We start from the raw sequence: 18,558 nt of genomic DNA on the forward strand, positions 1-18,558 counted from the left end.
GTCAGTCCGATTTCACTCAACCTTTCCTCGTACGACATTCCCCTGAGCTCTGGGACTAGCCTTGCTGCAAACCTTTGTACTTTCTCTAACTTCTTGACGTGCTTGACCAGGTGTGGGTTCCAAACTGGTGCTGCATACTCCAGTATGGGCCTAACATACACAGTGTACAGTGTCTTGAACGATTCCTTATTAAGGTAACGGAACGCTATTCTCGGGTTTGCCAGGCGCCCCTTGCCTATACTCTGCGGTCTTCTTTGCCCCTCCCCAGTCTTCATGACTTTGCATTTGGCAGGGTTGAATTCGAGAAGCCAGTTTCTGGACCACATGTCCAGCCTGTGTGTGTGTGTGTGTGTGTGTGTGTGTGTGTGTGTGTGTGTGTGTGTGTGTGTGTGTGTGTGTGTGTGTGTGTGTGTGTGTGTGTGTAAAGACCCTCCACCTGGACACAATAAAGATGAGAACAATATCCTCAATGGCACTGCATGACCCGACATCCAATTCTGACCTAATTTATCTGATTTATAAGGGTGACCTGATACCCACGTGTATTGAGGAGATAAACACTGACCTGAGCACGAATTGCCCCGATTTAAACAACCCGCTGCCTTACAATAACCAAATAAAAGACTTGTTGCAGAACAAGCATTTATAAGGACAATGTTTACCATATACTCGCTCGCTTCTCCTACCTGTTGAACTTTTCCCTCACAATGTCTGTAGTACCAGCTTGAACAAACTTAGTGCAGATGAAAACCTTTAAGATCTTGACTAAGTCGTACTGAAGATTCAAAACACAGGATTATAATTACTCCTTGCCTCCTAGTACAGGTGTTTGTATTTTTATTTTGCATTTTATGTATGACTTGATAAACACGTGAAAGGAACGAAACGTAGTCCCATTAATATCTTATTCGGTATAGTGTTACTTTTTCTTCACGAACGACCTTGTTAAAATTAAATTCACTTGTATACAATGTGAAGTTTAGAATTACACAAAGGTTGTGTCTTCCATTTGTCTTCTGCTGAAGAATATTTGTTTATTTACAAGTGCCTTTCTATGTACCAGAGTTCCAGTGTACCAGTGTACCAGTGTACCAGTGTACCAGTGTATGTAGTGATGGAGCCTCGGTTGTCACACGCATGATAACTATTGTTCAACTTGTTGATTGACATTGTTGTTAATATCGTCATGCAGTTACTGTTATACTAATAACACAACAACCACCACCTCTCCTTGCCACTAACACAACCACCACTACCACTCCCTGCCACTAACACCACCACTACTACTCCCTGCCACTAACACCACCACTTCATGCCACTAACACAACCACCACCACCTCTCCCTGCCACTAACAACCACCACCACCACCACTCCCTGCCACTAACACAACCACCACCTCTCCCTGCCACTAACACAACCACCACCACCACTCCCTGCCACTAACACAACCACAACAACCACCACCACTCCCTGCCACTAACATAACCACAACCACAACCACTCCCTGCCACTAACACAACCACTACCACCACTCCCTGCCACTAACAACCACCACCCCCACTCCCTGCCACTAACACAACCACCACCACTACTCCCTGCCACTAACACAACCACCACCACCACTCCCTGCCACTAACACAACCACTCCCTGTCACTAACACAACCACCACCACCACTCCCTGCCACTAACACAACCACTCCCTGTCACTAACACAACCACCACCACCACTCCCTGCCACTAACACAACCACCACCACCACTCCCTGCCACTAACACAACCACTCCCTGTCACTAACACAACCACCACCACCACTACTCCCTGCCACTAACACAACCACTCCCTGTCACTAACACAACCACCACCACCACTCCCTGCCACTAACACAACCACCACCACCACTCCCTGCCACTAACACAACCACCACCACTCCCTGCCACTAACACAACCACCACCACCACCACTCCCTGCCACTAACACTGCCACTAACACCACCACCACCACCACTCCCTGCCACTAACAAACCACCACTACCACTCCCTGCCACTAACAACCACCACCACCACCACTCCCTGCCACTAACACCACTCCCTGCCACTAACACCCCCACTCCCTGCCACTAACACAACCACCACTACCACTCTCTGCCACTAACAAGCCACCACTACCACTCCCTGCCACCAACACAACCACCACTACCACTCCCTGCCACTAACAACCACCACCACCACTCCCTGCCACTAACACCCCCACTCCCTGCTACTAACACAAACACCACTACCACTCCCTGCCACTAACACAACCACCACTACCACTCCCTGCCACTAACAACCACCGCCACCATTCCCTGTCACTAACACCCCCACTCCCTGCCACTAACACCACCACTCCCTGCCACTAACACAATCACCACTACCACTCCCTGCCACTAACACAATCACCACTACCACTCCCTGCCACTAACACAACCACCACTCCCTGCCACTAATACAACCACCACTAACACAACCACTCCCTGCCACTAACACCCCCACTCCCTGCCACTAACACAACCACCACTAACACAACCACCACTACCACATCCCTGCCACTAACAACCACCACCACCATTCCCTGCCACTAACACCCCCACTCCCTGCCACTAACAACCACCACTACCACTCCCTGCCACTAACAACCACCACCACCACTCCCTGCCACTAACACCACCACTCCCTGCCACTAACAACCACCACTACCACTCCCTGCCACTAACACGACCACTACCACCACCACCACCACTCCCTACAACTAACACAACCACCACCACTCCCCGCCACTAACAACCACCACTACCACTCCCCGCCACTAGCACAACCACCACTACCACTCCCCGCCACTAGCACAACCACCACTACCACTCCCCGCCACTAACAACCACCACTCCCCGCCACTAACAACCACCACCACCACTCCCCGCCACTAACAACCACCACCACCACTCCCCGCCACTAACACAACCACCACTGGTAATAAATACCGACAAGTTGGTTTAGAAAGACACGTAAGCAAACACTATAACATATTTATTAGAAAACGTTTCGGTCCTGGGACCTTGATCACTTCTAACATACAGAGGTAGAAAGACATTATATATATAGGCGGAGAGTGAGATGTGACGCACGTGACCTGAGGAATGTCATAAGAACATAAGAATGGAGGAACACTGTGGAAGGCCTACTGGCCCATGCGAGGCAGGTCCTTATCAAAACAACCTCTGCCTATGATGAGGACGGGTAGACGATGAAATCATGTGACTCCTGTGTTGTTGGGTTGGTGCTGCTTAAGTATCATGTATGCCAATGTTTTTGAAATTTTGTAGTTTCCAGTGTTGCGTTCTATAGTGTCGGTGACGGCGATTAGTGAGGCTTCTAGGCACCGTCGGCGTCTGAGGTCTGGTTCGGTGAGAACGAGTTGTGCCTCGTTCCAGTCCATCAAATGCCCCGTGGAGTCTCTGTGGAGGACACAGGCGTACCTTACATCGTCTCTGTTAGAGGCATTTCGATGCTCATTCAGGCGGACTGCAAGATCTCTGCCTGTCTTGCCTACATATTTCTTGGGACAGAACCCACAAGGGATAGTGTAGACGCCTGCTGTAGAAGTTAGAGGTGTGGGGCTGCGTTTCGTAGTGAGGTCTTTGATAGATGATGTGTTTATGGTGGAAACGTTGATGTTACTCATAGCAAGTGCCCGGCGAGTATTCGTGGCAACATCGCCACATGGGAGTACTATGAACTGTTTAGGGGGCTGTTCCATGGGCGGTTTGTTGAGGATAGCTTGTGCCTTGAGTCTGCAATCTCGGATGAAGAAAGATGGGAACTGAAGACGTGTAAAGGCTTGTGTTATGTAAGTGCATTCTTCTAGAAAACAAGGGCTGGAGATGCGAAGAGCTCTCAAGAAGAAGCCAATGAGGACTCCTCTCTTAGTGCGGGTGTCTTGGTGTGAATAGAAGTGTATAAGATCGTCCTTGTTGGTAGGTTTTCTATACACTTTGAAGAGAAGTTTTCTCACTGTCGGGAGATCTGCACAGTAGAACGTCGAGGAAAGGAAGTTTGCCATCATTTTCGAGTTCAAGTGTAAACTTTATTGATGGTTCAACTGCATTGATCTTGTTGAGAAGGGCCTGGATATTGAGACGTCTCGGATAGAAAACCAATATATCATCAACGTATCTTAGCCAGGTAACGGTGTTGGGAATGAGGGTGCTGAATTTCTCTGTCTCCAGGTTTTCCATGAAGAGGTTGGCAAGCACAGCACTGAGCGGGCTGCCCATTGCCATCCCAAAGCATTGTTTGTAACAGTTGTCCTGATACTTGAAGAAGTTGAAATTAACACAAAGTTCCACTAGATTGATGAAATCTAGAAGAGGTAAAGGGAGGTCGTGGTTTTCAGTGAGCCTCTGTCTCAGAATGTTGATTGCAGCGTCAGTAGGAACGTTGGTAAAGAGGGCTGTGACATCGAAGGAAGCCATGCTTTTGTTTTTGACATTCAGGTTGGAAATTCGGGAGAGAAGGTCACCTGAGTGTTTGAGGTGGGCTTGACTGATGGTGCCCAGAAGCGCTGAAAGGTATTTGGCAAAGTGGCCGGCTAGTCTGTGTGGTGCGCTCCCTATGCCCGAAGTGATAGGCCGTAGTGGGATGCCAGGTTTGTGTGTCTTAGGAAGGCCATACAGGCGTGCTGGTTTCGGTTGACCTGGTAAAAGTTTAAGTAGTTTCTTGCCTTGTTCTGATTTTCGTAAGATGCTACGAGCCTTTTGAAGGAAAGTCTGGGTACTTTGAAGTAGCACTGATTCCGATACAGGCTGGTATGTGTTGGCATCGTTGAGAAGAATCAGTGCTACTTCAAAGTACCCAGACTTTCCTTCAAAAGGCTCGTAGCATCTTACGAAAATCAGAACAAGGCAAGAAACTACTTAAACTTTTACCAGGTCAACCGAAACCAGCACGCCTGTATGGCCTTCCTAAGACACACAAACCTGGCATCCCACTACGGCCTATCACTTCGGGCATAGGGAGCGCACCACAGACTAGCCGGCCACTTTGCCAAATACCTTTCAGCGCTTCTGGGCACCATCAGTCAAGCCCACCTCAAACACTCAGGTGACCTTCTCTCCCGAATTTCCAACCTGAATGTCAAAAACAAAAGCATGGCTTCCTTCGATGTCACAGCCCTCTTTACCAACGTTCCTACTGACGCTGCAATCAACATTCTGAGACAGAGGCTCACTGAAAACCACGACCTCCCTTTACCTCTTCTAGATTTCATCAATCTAGTGGAACTTTGTGTTAATTTCAACTTCTTCAAGTATCAGGACAACTGTTACAAACAATGCTTTGGGATGGCAATGGGCAGCCCGCTCAGTGCTGTGCTTGCCAACCTCTTCATGGAAAACCTGGAGACAGAGAAATTCAGCACCCTCATTCCCAACACCGTTACCTGGCTAAGATACGTTGATGATATATTGGTTTTCTATCCGAGACGTCTCAATATCCAGGCCCTTCTCAACAAGATCAATGCAGTTGAACCATCAATAAAGTTTACACTTGAACTCGAAAATGATGGCAAACTTCCTTTCCTCGACGTTCTACTGTGCAGATCTCCCGACAGTGAGAAAACTTCTCTTCAAAGTGTATAGAAAACCTACCAACAAGGACGATCTTGTACACTTCTATTCACACCAAGACACCCGCACTAAGAGAGGAGTCCTCATTGGCTTCTTGAGAGCTCTTCGCATCTCCAGCCCTTGTTTTCTAGAAGAAGAATGCACTTACATAACACAAGCCTTTACACGTCTTCAGTTCCCATCTTTCTTCATCCGAGATTGCAGACTCAAGGCACAAGCTATCCTCAACAAACCGCCCATGGAACAGCCCCCTAAACAGTTCATAGTACTCCCATGTGGCGATGTTGCCACGAATACTCGCCGGGCACTTGCTATGAGTAACATAAACGTTTCCACCATAAACACATCATCTATCAAAGACCTCACTACGAAACGCAGCCCCACACCTCTAACTTCTACAGCAGGCGTCTACACTATCCCTTGTGGGTTCTGTCCCAAGAAATATGTAGGCGAGACAGGCAGAGATCTTGCAGTCCGCCTGAATGAGCATCGAAATGCCTCTAACAGAGACGATGTAAGGTACGCCTGTGTCCTCCACAGAGACTCCACGGGGCATTTGATGAACTGGAACGAGGCACAACTCGTTCTCACCGAACCAGACCTCAGACGCCGACGGTGCCAAGAAGCCTCACTAATCGCCGTCACCGACACTATAGAACGCAACACTGGAAACTACAAAATTTCAAAAACATTGGCATACATGATACTTAAGCAGCACCAACCCAACAACACAGGAGTCACATGATTTCATCGTCTACCCGTCCTCATCATAGGTAGAGGTTGTTTTGATAAGGACCTGCCTCGCATGGGCCAGTAGGCCTTCTACAGTGTTCCTCCATTATGTTCTTATGACATTCCTCAGGTCACGTGCGTCACATCTCACTCTCCGCCTATATATATATATATATATATATATATATATATATATATATATATATATATATATATGTATATGTGTGTGTGTGTTTCTACCTCTGTATGTTAGAAGTGATCAAGGTCCCAGGACCGAAACGTTTTCTAATAAATATGTTATAGTGTTTGCTTACGTGTCTTTCTAAACCAACAACCACCACTACCACTCCCCGCCACTAACAACCACCACTACCACTCCCCACCACTAACACAACCACCACTACCACTCCCCGCCACTAACACAACCTCCACTACCACTCCCCGCCACTAACACAACCACCACTACCACTCCCCGCCACTAACACGATCCCTACCACCACCACTCCCTGCCACTAACACCATCACCACCACTTCCTGCCACTAAAACGACCGCCACTAACACAACCACCACCACCACTCCCTGCCACTAACACAACCACCACTACCACTCCCTGCCACTAACAACCACCACCACTCCCTGCCACTAACATGACCCCTGCCACTAACACGACCCTTACCACCACCACTCCCTGTCACTAACACTAACACAATCACCACCATTCCCTACCACTAACACAACCACCACCATCACCACCACCACTGCTACTAACACTACCACAACCACCACTCCCTGCCACTAACACCACCACCACTCCCTGCCGCTAACAACCACCACCACCACTCCCTGCCACTAACAACCACCACCACTCCCTGTCACTAACACAACCACCACCACCACTCCCTGCCACTAACACAACCACAACCACCACCACTCCCTGCCACTAACACCACCACTCCCTGCCAATAACAACCACCACCACCACTCCCTGTCACTAACACAACCACCACCACCACTCCCTGCCACTAACACAACCACCACCACCACTCCCTGCCACTAACACAACCACCACCACCACTCCCTGGCACTAACACCACCACTCCCTGCCATTTACACCACCACTTCCTGCCACTAACACCACCACTCCCTGCCATTTACACCACCACCACTCCCTGCCACTAACACCACCACCACCACTCCCTGCCACTAGCACCACCACCACCACTCCCTGCCACTAACACCACCACTACCACCACTCCCTGCCACTAACACCACCACCACCACCACTCCCTGCCACCAACACAACCACCACCATCACTTCCTGCCACCAACACCACCACTCCCTGCCACTAACACCACCACTCCCTGCCACTAACACCACCACTCCCTGCCACTAACACCACCACTCCCTGCCACTAACACCACCACTCCCTGCCACTAACACCACCACTCCCTGCCACTAACACCACCACTCCCTGCCACTAACACCACCACTCCCTGCCACTAACACCACCACTCCCTGCCACTAACACCACCACTCCCTGCCACTAACACCACCACTCCCTGCCACTAACACCACCACTCCCTGCCACTAACACCACCACTCCCTGCCACTAACACCACCACTCCCTGCCACTAACACCACCACTTCCTGCCACTAACACCACCACTCCCTGCCACTAACACCACCACTCCCTGCCACTAACACCACCACTCCCTGCCACTAACACCACCACTCCCTGCCACTAACACCACCACCACCACCACTCCCTGCCACCAACACCACCACTCCCTGCCACTAACACCACCACTCCCTGCCACTAACACCACCACCACCACTCCCTGCCACCAACACCACCACTCCCTGCCACCAACACCACCACCAGTCTTCCAGTAACACAGCCACCACGACCTCTTTGCCACTAACACAACCACAACCCCTCCCTTGTCACTAACATAACCACTACCACCACCATCACTCCCTGTCACAAACAACCACCACTACCACCACCCTCACCACTTCCTGCCACTTACACAACCACTATCACACTTCCTCATACCACCAAAACTGCAATTACTATACACAAATAACCCGCACATTAAAGAGAGAAGCTTACGACGACGTTTCGGTCCGACTTGGACTTTGTCAATGGTCCAAGTCGGACCGAAACGTCGTCGTAAGCTTCTCTCTTTAATGTGCGGGTTATTTGTGTATTGTTCCAGTCACGGTATTGTGCCTTTTTGTTAGTTATTTACAATTACTATCACTACCACCACTACCACTAGTACAACCATCAGTCCCTGCCATAAATCTACCACCATTCCTTGCTTCTAACGCAACCACAAGTATCAAAACCACTACAAGTACAGCTGTCATTAACAACCACTATCAGCCACCACCATCACTGCTACCACCATCACTGCTACCACCATCACTGCTACCACCATCACTGCTACCACCATCACTGCTACCACTATCACCACTGCCACCACCATCACTGCTACCACTTTAGGTTAGGTTAGGTAAAGTTTGTCAGGAAACAGGACAAGTGTTTCTTGACGCTGGTCTTAATCATATGATCTGCAGCTGGAGCTTTTGGTCATTTGACAGTGGCCTTCCGCTGGCTTACCCCTCCACCCCTTTAAAAATTATGGTTTACCACCACCACTGCTACCACCATTACCACTGCTACCACCATCACCACTGCTACCACTATCACCACTACCACCTCACAGCAGACTCACGGTGGGTTTCATCCTGGCTGCTGGACTGGGCTCGCCAGTGTGCTGGAAGAACGAGTTACTCTGCCTTATATACCCAGCCTTCCTGTCCTCTCTCTCTCTCTCTCTCTCTCTCTCTCTCTCTCTCTCTCTCTCTCCCCCCCCCAACAACTCTTACCTCCCCTCCTTACGGGACGCCACTACCTTTGTCTTTCCCCTACCTCCCTCTTTTTCTCCCGTCCATCTTCCTTCCTTCAATCTCTAATCCCCTCCATCTCCCTCTGTAACAGGACTCCGCCCAGTTGCTTTTTTTTTTGCTTTCCCCCTCTCCCGTTCCTTCCCTCCGTTATTCCCTCCCTTTCTCCATTGTCGTTTTATGTTCTTTTTCACGCGCCTTTCCATCGTTATGTTCTTGACTTCCTCTCCCTCTGTCTTCCACAGTGGTTGCTTGACAATGTTGCCATCATCCTACTAACGAGTCTAACCATATCTTGATACTCTAAGAAAGTTTATTTAGGTAGAGGTACACATAAGTAGAATTATCATACACAGTAACATGTATAAATTACCTAAGATAATCCCCCCAAAAAAGTCAAAGTGAATTATGTTAATCAGGGTCCCAGTGATATCTTGTTATTTAATGTCTAGCTGTTAGATACAGTAGAAATCAGGTCCTGGTGTGCCAGACTTGTCCCGTGTGATGGACCACTGGCTAGGAAACATTGCTAGTTTTTTCTCACTATATAACCGTGTAACTGTTAGTCTTATTGTGGACACACACACAGTGTGTGTGTCCCCACAATAAGACTAACACAGTACAGTGGAAGCTGTGCTGCAAAATTTACAAAACACTGGCAGTGTTGTTATTCAGTGCCTTTTAACATAGCCATAGGTAAGCGTTATTAATAATTCTGTCTCCTTTATATTCTTTTTTGTTATATAAACACTGATTCAACCAGTGTCAATTCTTTGCTGTTTTCTTGTCAAATTCCAAATACGGTAACACAATCAAAACAATACCAAATAATTAGTCACAGTCCGTACCAGGTCCATAATTAACTAAAGTTTCTGGCTGGAAGTCACGGTAAATTTGGGCTAAAAGGGAAATCTTTCCGCTGTTTAGACCAAACATGGGTTGCTGACTTATTAGTGAGGCACTGAGGTGTCCAGACCTCTCCTCCAGGGTGAGGTGACTTCAGCGTCGGGCAGAGGCACAGACCCACCACCTCTTTACTCCATTCTTTATTCTCGCGTCCCTATTACCCATTTACCAGTGCTTCTCCCACAACACTCATCCTTCCCTTCCTGCTCCTCACTGTTTTAAATATTCCTCGCCCGGTGGCCTGGTGGCTAAAGCTCCCGCTTCACACACGGAGGGCCCGGGTTCGATTCCCGGCGGGTGGAAACATTCGACACGTTTCCTTACACCTGTTGTCCTGTTCACCTAGCAGCAAATAGGTACCTGGGTGTTAGTCGACTGGTGTGGGTCGCATCCTGGGGGACAAGATTAAGGACCCCAATGGAAATAAGTTAGACAGTCCTCGATGACGCACTGACTTTCTTGGGTTATCCTGGGTGGCTAACCCTCCAGGGTTAAAAATCCGAACGAAATCTTATCTCTCTTATCTTATCTTTTGAGTTTTTGTTCCTCTATTTTTAGTGACTTTCCCTACGTTCACTTTTCTCCTATATACGCCTCTTTTTTAATCCCTACTGTTTCACATTCTTTATACCTCTCCTGTCCCACATGGTTTCTCCCTTCCCTGAAGCATATATTATCTCCCACTGCAAGCTCATATGCTACTTCCTTCCCTTCTGTCTCTTATGCTCACTCTCTTCCCTCCTGTCTCATTTGCTCCCTCCCTCCCTTCCTTCCTTCCATTCTCACACGTTCCCTCCTCCCCGTCTTCACGTAGACCACTTTTCATACCACGTTACTGGTGGGGTCAGAACATGGTCAGATATAATGTTATCTGTATTTCTTCCCTTCCTCTTTTTTTTTTTCTTCCGTTTCTAATAATTTTACTGGCCACCGCTGTGGGGTGATACGTTGTAAAGATTCCATGTGTGTTGTGTGTGGGAGAGGTTACCCTGGGAGAGGCCACCCTGGGAGAGGTCACCCTGGGAGAGGTCACCCTGGGAGAGGTCACCCTGGGAGAGGCCACCCTGGGAGAGACCACCCTGGGAGAGGTCACCCTGGGAGAGGCCACCCTGGGAGAGGCCACCCTGGGAGAGGCCACCCTGGGAGAGGCCATCTTGAGAGACGATAATTGTCAAGTGATAGTAACTGCAGCTGTGCTGGAAGGTGACCTATGATGCTGTCGTAGCTGATGAACCTTTAATGGTATACTGCACGATATTCTCATTGTTGACACTACTGAAGTCTGTCAGCTCAGACTGACACCACTGAAGTCTGCCAGCTCAGACTGACACCACTGAAGTCTGCCAGCTTAGGCTGACACTACCAACTCTCCCAGCTCAGGCTGACACTACCGAACTCTCCCAGCTCAGGCTGACACTACCGAACTCTCCCAGCTCAGGCTGACACTACCGAACTCTCCCAGCTCAGGCTGACACTACCGAACTCTCCCAGCTCAGACACTACCGAACTCTCCCAGCTCAGCCCTCCATGCTGTTTCACCCTCCATGCTGTTTACCTATTTTCACCTCACATTTATATTCTATTCCAAAATTGTGTGGCCCACCCTAGTATATTTGCTCTTGAGTTGCCTCTCTCACTCTCACATATTTTGCATATCTACACAGAGACCAAGAGCTGTAGATGCATTGTACTAACATGAAATAGGCAGATGCAATGACATTACACACATCAGTGTGACTAGACTCTCAGGGGCCAGTGGTTTTGTTCTCAGTCTGGTTCAATCTTCTGCACGTCTTGGCTGGACACTTTTACCCAGTGGCCTGGAGTTGTGGCGTGTGCTGGTGCCATGTGTTATCATGTGTGTGTAGTGTACCGTATTATTGATGTGTGTGTGTGACCTGTGTGTGTGTGTGTGTGTGTGTCCTTTCTAGACAAACGTACTCCTGGTGCTCTGTAATCTGTTTAGTTTGTTCCAACTGTGTCTTCTTATTCAACTGCAACCACCTCTGCTCTTTTCCCATCCTCTCAAGTATTCCGAGTATCTTTTAAGTCGTGATTATGTCTCACCTGGTTCTTTCGTCTTCTAAGATGAGGTGTCGATCTTGTGTTCCCACTTCACTGTGCGATTATTGAGACTCTCACGTCTTTTTAGTTGATACTAAGAACACCCAAGGTCAACTTTAATAACAAAAATAGCCACCCTTTGAACAGCCCGCTGAAATTTCGGTGAGTCGGTATCAGTTAAGTAACCATTAAATTGGCAAATGTTAAGAGAGTTTCCAAAGCATTCCATGATTGCCCTGTGCCATGATCAGTATCAACTTCAGAGGCAGGCAGAGAGGCTGAACGCTGAGTAGCAGTGAAATATGTTCATGATCAGTTATCATGGTAATGGCTCAATGTGTGTGTGGCGTACGTGTAGTGTGTGGCCGTGTGTGTGTGGCCAGTAGTGGTGGTGGTAGTAGTAGTAGTTGTAGTAGTAGTGGCACCACCAAACTCAGTGAGTGGGCGAGAGTGTGGCTGATACTCAATTAACAGAAAGCTGTGTGTGAGTTTGTGGTGAAAAATAATCAAACTTCCTGCTTTTGGAGGATCAAACTCTGCTGCAGGTGACTATTTTTGGAGGAGAGGAGGGTCAAACTTCCTGCTGCGGGAGGAATCCAAACTTCCTGCAGGTTCAAAGCTTCCTGTTGCAGGAGGAGAGGAAGGTCAACCTGCTGCAGGAGGAGGGTCAAACTTTCACTGCTGCAGGAGGTTATTCTGGGAGGAGAAGTCAGCACTACCACTGCAGGAGGAGGGTCAAACTTTCTGCTGCAGGAGGAGGATCAAACCTGCTGCAGGGAGGAGGGAGGGTCAAACTTCATGCTGCAGGAGGAGGAGTCAAACTTCCTGCTGCAGGAGGAGGTCAAACTTCCTGCTGCAGGATTAGAAGGAAGGTCAAACTTCTGCTGCCCAGGAGGAGGGTCAAACTTTCTCTGCCGGAGGAAGATCAGCTTCCTGCTGCGGGATTGAAGAGGTTCAAACTGTGCTGCAGAAGGTCGGCTGCAGGAGGAGGAGGGTCAGCTCTGCTGCAGGAGGAAGAGGTCAGGCTTCCTGCTGAGAGGAGGTCAATTCATGCTGCAGAAGGAGGTCAAACTTCCTGCTGCAGGAGGAGGGTCAAACTTCCTGCTGCAGGAGGAGGGTCAAACTTCCTGCTGCAGGAGGGTCAAACTTCCTGTTGCAGGAGGAGGAGGAGGAGGAGGGTCAAACTTCCTGCTGCAGGAGGAGGAGGGTCAAACTTCCTGCTGCAGGAGGAGGAGGGTCAAACTTCCTGCTGCAGGAGGAGGAGGGTCAAACTTCCTGCTGCAGGAGGAGGAGGGTCAAACTTCCTGCTGCAGGAGGAGGAGGGTCAAACTTCCTGCTGCAGGAGGAGGAGGGTCAAACTGCTGCAGGAGGAGAGGAGGTCAAACTTCCTGCTGCAGGAGGAGGAGGGTCAAACTTCCCACTGCTGCAGGAGGAGAGGTCAAACACCTGCTGCAGGAGAGGTGTCAGCTTGCACGGGAGAAGGATCCAAGCACCTCTGCTTTGAGGCAAACTTCCCCTGCTGCAGGGGGGCCAAACCTCCTGCTGCAGGGGGGCCAAACGCTCTGCTGCCAGAGACTAACCTCCTGCTGCCCAGAGGGCCAGAAGCCTCCACTGCTGCAGGAGGAACCAGCTCCTGTACGGGGGCCAGGCCTCTGGGGGCTGACCCCTCTGCTGCCGAGGCCAGCCATCTCACGGAGGCCGACCTCCCCTGCTGCAGGGGCCAAACCTCCTGCTGGGGGGCCAGGCCTCAGGCTGACTCTGCTGCAGGGGCCACTCTCCTGCTGCAGAGCCAAACAACCTCCTGCTGCAGAGCTAAACCTCACTGCTGCAGGAGGCCCAGGCCTCCTGTGGGAGATGACCCACCTGCAGGGGCCAGAGCCACTCCTGCTGCCGGGGCCAGGCCTCTGCAGGGGATGACCTCCTGCTGCAGGGACTAACCTCCTGCTGCAGTGGGCCTCTGGAGACCAAACCTCCTGCTGCGGGGGCCAAACCTCCTTAACACGGAGACCAACCTCCTACTGCAGGGACCAGACCTCTGTGCAGAGGCCAAACTTCCTGCTGCAGAAGAGCCAAACTTCCTGCTGCACTAGAGCCAAACTTCCTGCTATAGAGGGCCAAACTTTCTGCTGCAGGAGGGCCAAACTTCCTGCTACAAGGAGGCCAAACTTCCTGCTGCAAGGGGGTCAAACTTCCTGCTGCAAGGGGGCCACACTTCCTGTTGCAGGAGGGCCAAACTTCCTGTTATTCCCGTAATACTGGTATACTCTCTACTTTTCAAATTATTGCAGTGTCGTTATGTGCAATATTTTCTAAGTAATTTTCTTTGATTTTTCTGTTAGTGTGTAACTTATTGCTCGCCTGTAGTACCTACCGAGGCTCTGCATAGCAACATCACAACAGTAGCCTTGGCTTCAACATCACATTGTTTATTTCCTTTAATGTATCGTAAGGGTTCTTAAATGGAGATATCGTAGGTTGAAGGTAGACACACTTGTTGGATGGTAATATATATTGTCAGACTGAGATGGTGAGGGATGGAGCCCAGCTGCCTTGCCTGTCTACTGAATGGTCTGCCGCCGAGTGAGGCCGGGGCAGAGGTATGAGCCTGCACATGTGCATCCCGTGATGTCACACAAAGCCACAGGCCTACAAGGGATCTCGTATCTAAAGCACATGGATGATACTACTATGCTATGCTATATAATACAGGGAATGCAGGGATCAGCAACTATGCTGACAGCTCGGTCATGTTACGTATGTCGTCCCGACATACACTATTATACTATAGGCTGAACAGGCAGGCGGATCTGGGCTGATTCTATACAATAACAAATTCATATATAACTTAGAACTAATGGATGGTACAACATGATTTTGACGTAATGGGTGTTAACGTAATGAGTTTTAACGTAATGCATTACAACTATAAGAACAAATCATTGTACAATATGGATGGAATTGATCGATCGATCTGTATTCATGCACTCTACGGATTCTGAGGAAGAATAAATATATATATATACAAGGTGAAATTAACAGCAAAAGCATCTGGTGCACTCAGACTATTACTGTCAAATTCTCAGAATACGGAGGGAACGTGAACACGAAAATTTCTGACAAACTGATCAGCTAATGACAAAACACACAGTTGATAATTTCATTCATCTCGGACATCTAATTATACAGACTATGTACATTTAAACCCAATTCTGCGAGGGTAAGGTTTACATATGCAGAATGGTTATCATCTCTGGGAGGATCGAATTCCTCTGCAATGGCTAACACATGCCTTGACTGAGGACAGTCTGAACGAGTATCTACAAAAGATACAGCTACAATCACTAGTGACTGTGGAATTACTAATTCGTCTGCTAGGAGTACTCAACTCGACTATTCGATACAGTAATTCTTGGCTCATTACAAAGTCACTAATGGGTGCTGGTGGCTTCACAGTAAGAATAAGATCTTCCTGGAGCAGGAATCGAATCACACCAGACCACATGGGATCTGTTCTTTGGGCAGTTTTGACATCCTCGACAGTAAATGGAGGATCTGCAGTAACTACACTAACGTGTCGCGATAAAGCATCAGCGACTACATTCGACTTGCCAGGTAAATGTTCAAAAGTGGGATTGAACTCTTGGATAGTCAAGGTCCATCTGGCTAACCTTCCAGTAGGCTGTTTGTTCTGGAATAAAGGTAACAGTTCTTTCTTACTGGAGGAAAGAACAAACTCGGTGGAGTGGATGACTCCCCCCGGTTGAAAAAATTAACGCTATAACACGCAATATGAGCAAGGGAGAACGAATCTACTATCTCAAACTGCAAACACAGGAGAAAAGAAATGAACACGGTGAACAATGCTGATATTCAATCTGAGTCGCACACAGTGACACGAGGTATCAGCTATAAAGAAACTACACTTACAAACGTTAACATGTGAAAGTTACTCGAGAAATAACTTCTTACAATGCACTGATTACTGTCAACTAGGATGGGATCACCATCTGAAACACAAGGGACAACAACAACACTCAAGTGAGCACACTAGCCACAGAAACGTCTTTCTGCAACGGCTTGTGGCATCAGCAAGAGATGGCATAACTTGTTGCAAGTAAAGTTCTTGTCAAAGCGTCCCCTGGGAAGGAACGACTACTTGAACAAGTCGCCATCGCAAGGATAGTAGTCTCAGCACTATGTCCCCGCACTGCACGATGTTGTGGCTGGAGTCCAGACAGGAGTGACAGTATTACTAGTGCCTGACCGCTCGGCTACGTTAATAAGTAATTCACGGATCTATAGGAACTTAATCTGAACTTCACATTTCGCAGCACTTTAACAAATCTCAGATACAAGCTGTGAGAACAAACACATTGCTCAAGGGCTAGATATTGTCTTTCAGTCAGTAAGGGAATGTTGGTACTGTGGACTGATTCATATTGACTTTGACTGGAATGATACACTAAGTGAACGTTCAAAAGTGACTGGGACATCTTCTCAGTGAAAATACTGAAGTGCATAAGGCAAGAAAAATGGAGAGAATGACACAATAAGCTTAAATGGAAGAAAATGCTTAACTATTCTGCATAAGTAATTAAAAATTGACAAGTTACACAGTAAGCAAAGAACTCACACAAGAAAATTATGCAACTGAATGAACAACACTGAAAATCAAGAGAACTTGTACTTTGCTCAAATCTAATTTGCTCAACTTTTACTTTAAATTGAATGAATGGCACAGTGAGTTGTCTTTACTTTCAATGCAACAGGGAAATACACAATAAAATGATAAAATGGACTCAATAAACTTGTGCAAAAATTAAAACAGACACACAATTCACTGAAATAAAAATAAAATGACACAGACAGAATAAAATACTATGCACAGAACAGAGCATAAGAAACTGCACTGTAATAAACTGTAGCAATATATCAAATTAACAATTGCTAATCAACAAGTACTTCATAAAATTTTCTGCAAGGAAACTTTAATAGCAACACAATATTTGCACAAGAATTATTGCAAAATGAATCAATGTGCAATAATAAAAATTATAACACACAAGAAAAGAAATATATCAAGGAATGAACACTTTAACTCTTAACTGCACTTAAACAACACTTAACAAGCAAAAGAACAATTTACTTTAAAAGGAGAACTTAAAAATTGCACTAAGAGTGAATTTGTTCAATAAAACATGAAAAATAATAGGTGCTAAAAACACATAACAAAAAAAGTTTGAACACTTACAGTGATGCAGAACACAACACATCAACATAAACACAATACTAGAATTTTCTTGCAATGAAACTTGATGTGTGAAAAATTTTGTAAAAAAATGATTTCTTGCTTGCACAAAATAATGGCACTATTGTCTGTGGAAATAAGACAAATTAGACACTGGCTAAATGAAAGAATATGAACACAAGAATGTTCAACACACAGGGAACAAAATAAAAATACACAAATGCTGGGAAGAAAAAAAATAACAGACAACACTGAGTTGTGATGCAGAATATGAGGTGAAAAATTTACTGAAATACTTCACTGGAATACTGAGAACACAAGGTGATTCTGAAGTGTAAACACAAGTTCTATACTGCTCATATGTTGCACACACAACAAGGAAAAACACTAAGTACTTACTTCAAGTGTATAAAAAGATACACAACACAACAGACATAAGATAATGCACAAAAATTAACACTGAATTAAGGAGATTAAAAGAAATTAATGCAATCAGTACATGATAAACACTGAGTCTGATCAAGAGTCACTGAATGTCACTAAGAGAAAAATCACTGGAAACACAAAAGAAATGTCTCAACACTCGCAAATGTCTCTAAAAAAAAAATATTATCGCTGTAACAACTTGAAGAATGAGATTGATGGATTGTTTATGTCGTCTTGCTGCTGTCCTCTGCACAGATGATCGTAGAATTGCGCTTAAATCGGCGATAACACACACAGGAGGCTTTATAAAGATGGCGCGAACACACTCTAGCTCTTGACCCCCTATGTGGTCCTTAAAATATGGTGCTACAACCCTTATCAGTGCACCAAAACACTGATGAGGTAGGTGAGTGGGTAATGGCTGACTGTAGTTGGGTTTATGGGTTAACAGGGCTGAGACCGGCAATGGTGAGACACACGTGATCGTGAGTGGCTGGGCTTATGGGTTGAACGTCGTAAGCCTCACTGAGAACACCCACACTGCCGCGAAGATAATTCTAAGCCGGCTGGCTTAAAATAAACCCACGAAATACTACAACACCACAA

General features: G+C 47.3%; 1 protein-coding gene across 3 annotated transcripts in view; it reads right to left on the bottom strand.

The window, feature by feature from the left end:
• Positions 1-18,558, bottom strand: part of LOC138853770 (pneumococcal serine-rich repeat protein-like) — a 71,355-nt gene that overhangs the window by 12,617 nt on the left and 40,180 nt on the right. The window contains exon 1 of one of the 3 annotated variants that reach the window (XM_070092421.1): positions 9,137-9,239. The exons of the other annotated variants lie outside the window; for them this stretch is intronic. Coding sequence (XP_069948522.1) covers positions 9,137-9,148 — 12 coding nt within the window. The 5' untranslated portion in view covers positions 9,149-9,239. Of the gene's footprint in view, positions 1-9,136; positions 9,240-18,558 lie in introns of those variants that run through there. 3 annotated transcript variants of the gene reach the window in all.

The sequence above is a fragment of the Cherax quadricarinatus genome, chromosome 39, assembly GCF_038502225.1.
Source record: "Cherax quadricarinatus isolate ZL_2023a chromosome 39, ASM3850222v1, whole genome shotgun sequence".
NCBI classification, from domain to species: Eukaryota; Metazoa; Arthropoda; class Malacostraca; order Decapoda; family Parastacidae; genus Cherax; species Cherax quadricarinatus.